The sequence below is a fragment of the Leuciscus leuciscus genome (assembly GCF_965113295.1).
Source record: "Leuciscus leuciscus genome assembly, chromosome: 13".
NCBI lineage: Eukaryota > Metazoa > Chordata > Actinopteri > Cypriniformes > Leuciscidae > Leuciscus > Leuciscus leuciscus.
In genome coordinates, this window is record NC_138737.1 from 21,750,158 (window position 1) to 21,763,600 (window position 13,443).

The 13,443-nt window shown below is 36.5% G+C and overlaps 1 protein-coding gene across 2 annotated transcripts in view; it reads left to right on the plus strand.

Moving 5' to 3' along the window:
- Window positions 1–855: 855 nt before the first annotated feature.
- gfra2a (GDNF family receptor alpha 2a) overlaps window positions 856–13,443 on the plus strand; it is an 85,268-nt gene continuing 72,680 nt past the window's right edge. Inside the window, exons 1-2 of one of the 2 annotated variants that reach the window (XM_082187505.1) lie at window positions 856–1,404; window positions 3,106–3,411. In XM_082187505.1, coding sequence (XP_082043631.1) covers window positions 1,311–1,404; window positions 3,106–3,411 — 400 coding nt within the window. In that variant the 5' untranslated portion in view covers window positions 856–1,310. The remainder of the gene's footprint in view (window positions 1,405–3,105; window positions 3,412–13,443) is intronic. The other variant, XM_082187504.1, reaches the window with a different exon arrangement.

A 13,443-nucleotide genomic window follows, 5' to 3' on the forward strand; every position in this document is an offset into this window, starting at 1 on the left:
AGCAAACCACAACCATCCAATAAATTCCTGATGAACAAAATCAAACCCGCCCTACTGTACATTTTTTCCTGTTCGAGAAAGCGTTTCACTCATATAGGCTACACTGCTATGTCACAATATGGAAGAAAATACCATCACAACTTCCATTTCATGCTGACTTTAATCAGCAAAGCTTTGAATCTTAGTAGGTATAACCAAACACTGCAGACAAAGGATGGCAAGGATTCATTGACTTGTGAAATCCGTATTAGTGCTTAATAATTGTAATTGACCACATCCATTGCACACCATTATTTCAGCCACCTGTTTTTAGAAAGGCATGCATTTTACATGACATCAGATTCCTGTCTCCCAGCAATATTCACATCAGTCTTGCAAACAGCCTAATTATGATGTTTTCACACAGTGTGTAGCTTATTATCCGATGATTCTGTGCATTAAACTGTGCCAGACATGATGATGATGATGATGATGGTGTGACATCTCTACAGAGGTAACACCAGTGAATGACAAGTATGTTCCTATAACTCAAATGCTCAAAGCATAACACATCATAAACCCGAACAGCTCAAAAGTGTCAAAAACCCACCCCAAACCAGCCACATCCTGGTCATACAGAGAGATTTAACTAAGTCCTTCTTGAATGTTCACTGATAAGTATCCGTTTGTATTGTAGTTGCACAATTGCAAGAGCAGTAACTATATTGTCAAAAGTTGCATTTATATTAGCCCTAAAACCTATTAGTTAAGCATAGTATGGCGATTCAGCTTGACTCCTTGTTTGATTAACTCATCCGTCTCCGGATCATTTACCATGTGGTTTGGAGCGCGTAACGGGGGCACGTGCGTTCGCTTATGCTTTGCTCCACAGGAGCGCACTGCCTTCGCCTGAGACAGAAGTCTGCCCGCAGAGCTCTGCCATCTGAAGTTTCTCACTGCCTTTGCTTGGGAATTTCGTTTCGGACATAAACGGGAGTATCATATAGAGGAACATTGCTTTAGTAAGCCGGACGTTTCAATTCTGCGTCCTTTTGCAATAGTAGAACATCAGCATTGGGAATATGCGTCTGTCCACCCGAAACCACCACGAGTAAACGGTTCCTACGGAAACCTGGGGTTTAGTTCCCCTCCTGAGTGGAATAGAGAACTTTTCCCTCTGTATATGAGGCTTTGGATTATTTAGACAGGGAAAAGAATCATGGTCCGACAAACGCTGGATACAATTTGGGATTTTTAAGGTCATAGAGCGTTTAGAGCAGCATCGGTATTTTAAGAGGACTAAGCAGAATACAGTAATTTGGAGGGAACATATGACAGCACGAGCGGCTTCCTTTAACGCACGCGGACTCCCTTTCAGAAACAGAAACATGTATATCTATATCTACGGCTTTCTGCTCTTTTTAGGTAAGTTTTTGTTTAAATGTACACCCATTTGCCTTTTTTCTGTAGTCGAAGTGAATCTCCTCATGGCATTTAAGTCAATTTACTATTCAGTTTCATTGTTGCTATTTATCCACTTTCCTCTGGTAACAACGTTAATGATGTGGCGGGATTACTACATTTTAATACCATAATAGTTTATGAAGTTACGTGAAATTAAGCGGAGGTCAAGTTCAATAACGAGCAGGAAAGCAAAGATACCCTATGCATAATAGGCTATCAGTTTTCATTTAAGGAAATCGGAATTGAAGACATAAGAACTTATCAGTTCGTGGTACTCGCGTATTGAAATGTATGATGATGCAAGTTACATGAGCTGCATTTCGTTCCTTATGAATGAATATAACTAATCACGTTGTCTTATAGTTTTACATGGCATCTAATTAGTATCCCACTCATATATATATATATATATATATATATATATATATATATATATATATATATATATATATATAATCCGACTCATTACGAGTCAGTGTATATAAAATAATTAACAGTAAATTAAATGTTTTGCAATAACGCTGAGAATTATCAAGGTCACTTTGTGGATTTATCACTGGCCATTTCACACTGACGAGACTTGATCCTTTCTGCGCACCATATGATGAAAAATAGGCTGAATATTTAAACAGTCCGCAGAACATATTAACCATTTACACATTTTGAAATAGATATTGAACCTCCAGTTACGCTTTACATAGTTTTAATGTTGCAGTGTATATGTGGAACTGTAATTAATACTACAGTAAGTATTATTAATATCTATAATAAAATGTAATGTAAAGTATTACTTTCCTGATTTTCTTCTTTTCACACATTTGCATTCTTAGAGCATCTCGCAGTATTTCTCAGTCTTTTTATGTATGTATTTATTTTAAATATGCAAAGCATTCATCGGTGATTCGTTTTCCAAGGGTGTGTCTGAATCTTTCATTCTGGTTCTTCTCACTGACATGCTCTGAACAGTTTTAAGAAAAAAAAAAAGAAAAAAAAAGAAAAAAAAAATAGATTGGTAAGTATTCTGATGTATTTACACCTGTAGGTGTCACTGGTGGGTTGCACCTCCTTTACAATGACCCTATGACCAAAAAAAGAAATGTGCATACATGTACAATTTTTTTTTATTTTTTAAAATCTGTCACACATAGGAAAAAGAGGAATTGATCAAAGGCCATTTTTAGTAGTAAAATAACGAAGAAAGTCTATCTATTTTTTTTAAACAAATGCTAAAAAAAAGACTGTCACTCACTGGTGACTCACGTCATGCTAATTAGAAGTCTTTTGTGCGATGCATATGACTCTTCGAGGGACATTTGACTCTTCGAGGGATGTATTTCGTACTTTGACACCATTCTGAGCTGTTAAGCGCCCCTTGTGAGTCATTAAAAGGATCTCATAATCATCTGGTCATTGCCCCTGGCTTGATCTCTAAATTGCACTGTTTTGCTGTATAGTCATTGCAAAATTACTTTATTTTTATTCTGAAAAAATTTGTGGATGCAGTCAGTGATGTCTTTCTAGATCCATTAGTCATAAATAGATACAGATTTGGTAAACTTCTGTCCTGTTATCTAATTAAAGAGTTGTGTTTGTGTGACATTTCTCAGTCCATATGTAAAAATATATACCTGAACCTCCATTCCTCTCCACCCTCCTACATAGATGAGCTAGTGTTCTCCATGTCGGGCTCTTCCGCTCTCTCTGAGTCTGGGCACCAAGATTCAATGGACTGTTTAAGAGCCACCGAGAAGTGTAACCAGGACCAAAAATGCAGCCATCGCTTCAGGATCATGAGGCAGTGTCTGGCAGGCAAGGACAGGAACACCATGTTGGCCAATAGGGATTGCCAGGTAGCCCTGGAAGTGTTGCAGGAGATGGATCTGTTCGACTGCCGCTGCAAGAGGGGAATGAAGAAGGAAATGCAGTGTCTGCAGAGTTACTGGAGCATCAACATAGGCCTGACTGAAGGTAAGAGCTCTCTGGGATTATGGATCAATGGATAAGATAGTCGGATAGATACACATGATTGATCCCAGGAAGGCAGTAGGGGAGATGGAGGCTAGTAGTCACACATTTAACTCCAGTTAATATTTCTCAGAGTAGATTTAGTTTATGGTAATTTTCTGTAGACGCCAAAGTCTTGCCTACAACAAAGCTATACTGAACATTGAACTGAATTAAACATTTCCACTGTTATAAAGAGTGTTCTGATAGAAAAAATAAATAGCAATTTACATTTTATATGATTTTATATATATATATTATAGGTGTGCGATATATATCGATATATATCGTCTACGATAATATCTTAATTGTTGTTTTAATGATATGCGATCTGACATTGTCGAGTATATCCCTCACTTTACAAAACACAACTAGAGAGCGGACATACTCTGCGTAATGTAGTCTTGGTTAAAGAAGTGTGTTTGCACATTTAGAGTGCACACTTTCACTGCATGATTTAGTCTATTAAAATGCATTTTTAATGCCCCCAAAACTCAATATAATGGGCAAAAATTTATTTTATATTTATATCATTTAATATAGTTAATATCACATGAAGAGTGCATTTTTTTTCTCTCCAAATATCAGCACTATTACAAATGTGATGTTGATCTTACACAACAGTTCAGTAAACAAGAAGTTAATATTAAGTGACTTACATTTTAGACAATATTTTCTGTTTTTGCTCCATTTTGCCAATGCAAATAGTTAGAAACAAGGGTTTCATTACTGAATGAATCAACTTTTTGAACGAATCGGTTGAATTAATGATTCAATGACTCACTCATTAAGACAGTCAAATGCTTAGTTCCTGAATGAATCAGACGTTTTAATAAATCGGTTGAATCTCATTGGCTCATTCATTAACAGTGACTTGCTGCCATATATATATATATATATATATATATATATATATATATATATATATATATATATATATATATATATATATATGTGTGTGTGTGTGTGTGTGTGTGTGTGTGTGTGTGTGTGTGTGTGTGTGTGTGTGTGTGTGTGTGTGTGTGTATTTTGAACATCCATTTAAAAGTTTGATGTAATTATTTGACTTTAGAAGATTTTAGAAGATTTAGTTAGCTGCCCAAATCCAGTGCTAAAGAAAACACAATTGTGAAATTATTATAACATCCCTACATAACACCTTCACTGTTCATTTATACAGTGCAAGTAGAGTCCAGTGGCAGTAGATGGGATGTGCATTAGCTGGTAGTGCTGTCAGGCCCATGAATGAGAGAAAACGGTCCTTGTGTACTGACATTACTCCTCACTGGGGTAACAGCCAGAAGTAATGCGGCGCAGGAGGAGGGTGAGGACGCGCCATTGTGGTGTCATGTTTGCATGAGCTGAATATATATGACTTGATCAGCTTTGGCCAAACACCTCAATGTGATGCTGCCATTCAGCTCGTCTTCTTCATTCCTGCAGCTGCTCTAAAGCAAACACAATTCAGTTTGCATCTTGTTTTTTTAGTTTCAATCAACATTCCTTTTTCTGCCGGAATGTAATTTCTGGTTTGTAGTCAAGCAAGATTTTGATGCATGGAAGTGTTTCCAATATTCTCATCACTGATGCATTTTCCCCCCATTAATTTGTTATAGTTTCATATGTTCAGAATGTTTTCCACTGAAATAGAAAGCACAGTGATAAGCCTAGTTGAGAATCGTTTTGGACCTGAACAGAGGAGTCATTAAATGCCAGGATGTAGCAGTATGTCTCAACTCACAGTTAACTGAGCACACTTTCACTGTGATGAACATAACGCAGATGTTCACTCTGGTTATGTGAAATGTGATGCCAGCAATTGATCTTTGCATCTGATCTAACGCTGCACTGCAAGAAACATTAGAGCCTCTCTGAGCAGTTTTACAGTAGTGACCAGTGTTGTTCTGTGTGGATAGCGTGGCTCATGCGCCCTGTGGTTATGGAATATACTTTATCTCTGCCCTGATCAAGCAGATGCAAACTGAACCGTGTGGAGTCAAAACGATTGATTGACCTCCTTTTGAGCAGCCATGCATACAGTACCAACCCCCATGTGAACAGAGTGTTCACAGCTTATTGGTTGTACTCCCTCAATACTGTTAACTAGATGTTGTTATAGATTGTTTATGAGATGAAGATGCATCCCTTATTGCCTTGTTGTGCACTGTTCTTGTCGTATTTCATTACGTTAGAGGTCGTATCCCAATGCAAGCTTACAAACCCAATGCAAGCAAAATCTTTTCGATCGTTGTTGTTTAGGTGATCGTTTTCGATCGTGATCATTACAGTGAAATAAATGTTCGTCCATAAACCTAAATGTATTCCTTCTGGCAAAATTTTAATTATATGGTTTTCATTTTTTAAATATCATTTAATATATGAATATTTAGTTTCGGTAAGATAATTTTTTTTTTTATAATAATTCCAACAACTGACAGTGTAAACATGGACTACATTAGGTTACACCAATGAAGGGTCATATTAAGGGTCAGATCAGGCAGAAATAGCTTTTTAAGGTAACAACTGCATGTTTTCACAGTGTCGATCTCATAGGTTTGGTGTGTTGGATTTCCCATTTCAGATTTGAATTATTAAGAACTTACAGTAATAGCTGAGTGTTATCATTACAACACCTGATTTTCTGCTGAATGTATTTTATAAATCTTATTTTTGCCATGGCTTTAGAGATACATTTCCCAGCAGGGCAAAGCATGGGAAACATGCTGAAAATGCAGTCAGGTGCAGCATTAGCATTATGCACAGAGGTGGATACATGTAGTCTAAACCAGAGACATTATAAGGAGGAGGAGACGGACTACTTGTAGAAAAAGTATTTGTTTTGTTTTGTTTTTATGATACTGTTGTTGTCATATTTCATTGCTGAAACCAAATATGAAATGATATTGCTATTTTGACAAACAGTTTCTCAACTCTTTCCCCTCTTATGTGTCAAGATCTGTAATATTGTTTGCATGTTCCCGGCATCGAAAATAGTTGCATTGAGGTTTTACCTTACCTTAAGGTTTAGCGCTAAAATCCGTATGTGCACACATTTCACTCATTTTTTTTTTTTTTTCACTCTCCATCTGGTCGTCTTTATAGCGATCCATCCATTCATCCATCATTGTATCTGCCAAGCCTAAATAAGCACGAGAACACTCCATGGCAGAGTAGAGGGAAGTGTATACTGTTTACCTTTGGGTCTTGAGAGCCGAATTCATTCCATTCTCCACCAACATCATAACAATAGATTAGATAGTTGACAAAGAGTAATTGCTTTCTGCGGTGTGTGTGCAACGGTGAGGTGGAAAATCAGTACAGAGGCATGACCTGATCTGGGAATAGTATAAGATTTCATTTAAAGGCTCCAGTGTTTCAAGGCCCTGTATCCTCTGTAGGATGAATATGTGTGTGCAGTTCAATGGTACTGGTGAAAAGCCCCCTGTTGCTATGTAAGGTTATGCAAGCTCTGTTGTCCAGCCTGTCTGAGGTTAATCATGAATACCTTGAATTTAAACACAAGGGAAAATAATGTTTGCATACGGAACAAGCTGGTCTAACTACCTCCAAATGGCCACACATAACTACTTCACGGAGTGAAAGCTATCTGTTAGCATTCCCGTTCATCTCAGCATCACTTGATATTGAATATGAATCTTTGCGCGTAGACATGAAGTTGTTATTAGTATTAGTATTATAAGTAGACTGTCTACTTAATATCTGCTAACTCTTAATTGTGATGATCTCCCAACAGACATTCTACTGACTATAAGTTACAGTTATAAAATGAATTTAAAGAGTAAAAAGATGATACATAGATAAACTTCTCATCTGGCAAAACACCGGTGTATCATATTTTTCACAACTCCCAATTTTACTTTGAGATTTTCCTATGGTGATTAAACTGTGTCTGTGGTGTTATTTCGGCGCCTAAGAAATGGTATTCTAGTATTTTGTGATGGATAAGGACTTTTAATAACCATTTAACAGGGACTGCAATCACAATCCGAGTGATTTATAGCCTATTAATATTTATGTTCATTATCGAGATTTCCAATCCTTTTCTATGAATTTTACAGGCTTGGAAATGATCATTTTCAAATGACTTGATTTTTAAACATCCTAAAATGAGACAAATTTACTAGGCCTAAATAGAGTGCTGCAGGGATGACATTTCTTTTGTAGGCCAAAATGTGGAAATGAGTTGTGATCTGGGAAATGCTAACTTTCGCCTGCTAGCAATCCCACCCTCCCTGCAAATCGCCGTCCAAAGCCACACCTCGTCCAAAACACATGAACGCACACAGACTAGAAGCGAGATGAACAGAGACAACGTTATTGGATTACATCATGTGTCATTCACCTGTGAGAAAACTTTAGAGTACAGTGAGGGGAGAAACAGAACCACTTGCTTGCATACACAAGTATGCGATTGTGAAATGACTCCAGTTCAGAAGTTGACCTGTTGACATAAAGGAAATAATGCACTGTATTTCAGCTTTATTCATATGCGATTATAGCAGCAAAACAGTCAAATCTCACTGAATTATTTGGATTGGGCAAAGTCAGCGGTTCATAGAACTGTACTGCCAAACAAATGTATATACTTGCCACTTGTTGTCGGTTCAGAAGGAAAGGTTGTTGCTGTTTGCCTGCCATTCTCGTTCTGTCTGCACAGCGTACGTGAAACACTCTGATGATGTATGATGTCTGCGTGAACAGGCTGCGCAGTGGTATGCAAACACACGTTGACTGACATTAAAAACTCATGGTTTTATTTCATTCGGACCGAATGCAATGATTGAACGAACATTTTATAGTCCTACCGACGATATACATTTTATGGTCCTACCGACGATATACATTTTATAGTCCTACCGACGATATACATTTTATGGTCCTTCCACAGAGGATATATACTTATAAAAATACAGACCGCTTAACATGGTGATTGCTATCAGGATATGAGGAGACTTTCAACCAGCATAACAAAAAAAAAAAAAAAAATCTGTATAGAATCACCTTTTGCACCTTTAAGTGGTTCCATTGTCCCAAAGTCAGTTTTTAATGGGTTTTTGGTGAAATGCCTGAAGTTTTATTCAGGCATTTCAAGTTTCAATGTTATTTTTGAAGTCTCAACCTCTACTGATTTGAAATCAAACAATCCAATTCCTTGATTCATTATCATAATTTTGTATGACTCGTACGTGCACGTGACATCACCATTGCAGCAAGCTAGCTTGGAATATGGAAAAGCTTACATTCGGTGGCTAGAAATATTGACATTACTTAGTTGTTTTTTATTTTATTTTTTTGGTCGGGAGAAAATATGACAAGAGCATTGCGGTCAAATGTAAGTTGTGGCATTACTTTACTCTGACATTACATGGCTTGCCCATCCACATCCCTTAGATCCCAATATACATAATACCCACCTATCAAAAGTCTTCCTTTTTATGAGCTTCATGTTTCTTGTGTAAAAATATTTCTATGGGTTAGTTAAACAGAGACATACAGTAACGTGGAAATGTAATGGAACTTCGTCATCGGAAAAGACAAGGCTGGTTATGAACACGTAATATGAGTGGCATATGTGCAACATATGATCTTTTTCTTTATCATAACAGTGCCTCCAGTAGAGAAAACACAGGGAGACAGCACACTAATATGCTTACGAGATCACATAATTCAGTGGAAAATGAATAGAAACGATGACTCACTAAAGAGATACTAAACGTGTAAATATACCAATATAACATGCACTGAGAGGCGCACATGCAATGTCAGAATTTTGAGAAGAAATAACGCAATTACCAATTCTGTGGAGTGTAATGGAAAAGTAATATAACAAGTGTAAAAAATTACTGTTGACAGGGAGTGATAAGTAAAATTAGTAATATGAATTAATACATTAATCAAATTACTTTTTAAATGAGGAATGAGTAATAAATAATTTTTGAGTAAAGAGCTCACCACTGCTTTGGGTTGGCCTAAAAAAATATGTCATCACTGCAGGTAAGACAATTAGACTTGTACAAAGTAGAATGATGCAAAGTACACTATTGTGATAAATATAGCATGCATTATGTGGTCTTTTAATTAAGAATTAATGTTGATTGAGTACTCCCTGAACTGCAGTACTAACACAGCATTAGTGATGCTTATTCACCCGCCGTAGCTTGAGTTGTGCTCTTGTGGACACTGAGAGTATGGCACAGAATCAGTCAACATTAATTTGAACCATTGTGCAGTGAACCAGGTTCAACTTAACAGGAGGCTAATTGATTTTGACACAAGCTCCCCCGGTTGTCTTACCAAAGACAAACACTTTGTAAGTAATTTTACCATAGGGAAAACTAGAGAAAGCCACTGAGCAGTAAGAAAGGCTTGTGATCTGATTGTATACCTGAAGGAGGTTCTGTCTTAAGATACAGATGAATAGGGTTAGGGGAGTTACTGCGATCACAGATCTGTTCTTCAAAGTTGAGAACTTAAGAGAGACTCTAAACGGTACATCAAATTATTATGTTGGCTAAGTGCTGCTGATCGTGACAAACATTAAGGCAGAAACCTTTTGAGAATTCAAGAAACAAAGTAAAGATTTAAAAGTTTTGAAGTTCCAATTCAAAATGTAGAGGATTTCCATCTTTTATCCACGTAATAACCTCCGAATGTTATGCAAATTTCATACTTTTATATATAATGGGATTTCCCTGAACCAGGTTTTTTTTTTTTTGTTAACTAAAACAAACTAAAACTGAAATAAAAATAAATTAAACATAAATAGTTATAAAAAACTAAAATGACAGCATATTTCAAAATGACAAAAAATTTACAAACTAAAATTAACACAAAAACTAAAAATATTCAGCAACAAAAAAGGTAAATATATTATATATAATACCTAAAACAGAAACTAACATAACACTGCGCTGGACACTGTTTGTATGTCTTTCATTGGTTGGACAAACAGATTAAAAATGATATAAGAAAAAAATATGTTTTTCATAAATAAAAAAATAAAAAAACATTTTGAGCAAAAAGCTGAGAAAATCATGTTTTTGTCAAAGACTATGTCTGGATGGGATTCAGAATGATGATCAAAAGCCAGATGGAGTAGATTGGGTCCATCAACACTCCCAAAGCTTCACAGTCCTATAGCTCGCCCTGGGTCGACATTTCATTCGGTAACATTAGGCAGTTTTGATTCATATGCTGTTGATCATGTTGTTTGACATATGCATCTGCTTACATATGCTATTGCTTGTTTCTGCTTCTTCTTCACATGTCTTTTGATCAGGAGATTCAGTTCTCTTTCAGAAGATACGAAATAGCGCCCCCTACTGTATAACAGTGAAAACACGGAAGGACGGAAATTGTATGCAATGGCGGGGAAGCGATGTCTCATAAATTACAGATATTTCCATCAGTGGCAGGGAAAGAGTTTATAAACAGCTAAACTATAATCTATAATATGTATATAATATGTTTAATTTGAATGACATGTTCTAGAAGAATTCCCTAATCATGTTCCAGTTCTATTATCATGTTCCTGTGATCTTTTGTTTTTATTTTATGGAAGTTGACTTCTGTTCAATTTAAATGTCAGCCTTAGCCTCCATCTTATTCTGGTTCCCATGGATACTCTACAATCTCTACATATGCAATAAATACCTGAGGAGACTGATTCACATCTTGTAAATTAAATGTCTGTAATTCGCTATAACCTGCTGGTCCACAGTAATAGATCCATCGCCTCAGGGGACGTCCAAGACTAGATGGAATGACACCTCATGTCTTCCTATATATTTTTTTTCTGAGACTTACAATCTAGTTCATTTTAAATTTCAATTTGGAAGCCAAAGATGGATGACTTTTGCTTCAAGGTCTCTGTATTTTGAGCACAGGTTGACAGTTACCTGAGCAGGTGAATAAGCTGAACAAAATCAGTGTGATTTCAGCAGCAAGGTCCAGCCTCAATTATTAAGAGCTCCTTCAAGGTCAAGGTTACCGGGGCTAGCGATGGAATTGTAACAGCATAGGGTTCCCACAATCACACTGCATTTTTTTTTTTTTTTTTTTTGTACAAATATGTAAACATCATTAAAACAAAACCAATATATATTAAGAAAATCTTGACATTTCATGATATAATGAATGAATAAATATATTATGTTTTATTGAGCTTTATGCTTAAAACAATACATATTTAAACATTAAAACAAGGTAAATATATGTATTAATATGATATATTAAGAGTTTTTTCTCCACCTTTCATTGGAGGATTGCTTTATTTTGGCTTGAGCATAAATCTATTAAAACGTAATGAAGTTTATGCTTAAAAAAGAGAAAAAAATGGTAGTAGGGTATACATAAAGGTTCCTTTAACATCAATTGCACAAAAGATTCTGTATAATGGGAAAAGGTTAAAATGTTCTTCAAACCTTTCTTTGAAAGGTTCTTTTGCTGCAAAAAAAAACCCATCTCCTGATATGTATAATATATAATAAAATTATAATATAATAAAAATACACACACACACACACACACATTGCATATTCAATTGATAGCATGTTCTTGAACAATTTTGTATTTAAGTATTTTTAAATATTTAATGTAATACTTAAATACTTTTGCAATTACATCTTTTTTTTGCTTAGAAAAATACTGGTAGATTCACAGATTTGCTATTTTCAAACAAGTCAAGGAAAGGTTGAAATCTCTATAATGAGCATACATTTTTCTAGTTATGCTGAGCTCTAAGATATTTAATGGTCTTGAAATTGCTCTTTGTGATTGCGGTCTCTATAAAATGATTGTTAAAAAATCCTTATCCGTCACGAACCATTGGAAAAAAATCATGGAAATTCATTGATTAAAATGTATGGGAACCCTGATGGCTGGAGACTTGTGAGTTCAAACCCTGGAGGGTCTGTGGTTTCCCCAATGGTACCATAGCAAGTAAAAGGAAAAAGGAAGAAAAAAAAAAAAAAAAAAAAAACAGTATGTATTGCTTTCTGGCATTTTTTTCCCCTCTCTGTGTGCCGGCTCTTTCTCGAGCTTTGATACTAACGCCAAGCACAAAGTATCTTTCCCCAGAATCTAGCTATTAACTCTATGACCGATAGCAGCAGTCAAAGTCTATTACCTCAGTCATCCACTTTCATAAGGACAGGCTGGCCACAGGGAGGCGATAGGATGCCTCACCCCCACCTGGTCTATTTGTCCTCTGCTTCCTCCCTTTTGCCCCGAACCCAACCCACCACCCCCCTCCCACCCCTAGTCTACAGCCACTAAATCATCAGCGCTGGCCCTAGGGCAGCTCAATAGCTCTACACTGGATCACAGACGCTTTCTAAAACTGCCGACCAGCCGGGTGGACCCACATCCACACACACACACACAAGCTCCCACATTTTCCCTAGAAACATTTCGGCGCATGTGTTTATGTGTACAGCGGAGAAGAAATACGATGACAGGCACAGCACTTGTATCTCCTTGTGAATCCCTTTTTAATGATTTCCATTACTGTAAGTGGAGATGCAGCGAGACAGTAGTGCAAGATTGATGAGGCTCTAGGTGTAATGTTAAAACAGTCTTGGCGCTGTGCTAGGACTCTGAGCAGGCGGTGTGAAAATGCCAGGGTTTAGACTGCATGGGGAAATACCTTATGACTGTACCGCACTGTGCATCCAGAACCAGCAACCACTGCAAAACTACATTCAGATATAGAACAACATATTGTATTCCCTTCCCTGAAAAGGCTAGCTTAGACCAGCGTCATTATCCAGACTGGTTTATGTTGGCTAGTGATTGTTATGTGCTGGTCTTTAGTTGGTGGACCACCACAACCATGCTGTTCACCATTAATCTAGCATTATGATAATATTTAAAATTATAATTGAAAACTAAATCATATAGTATATATTAGTATTAATAATAGACAAAGGCCATTTTACTACTTTTTACTATTTTACTAACTATTTTACAAAGTTT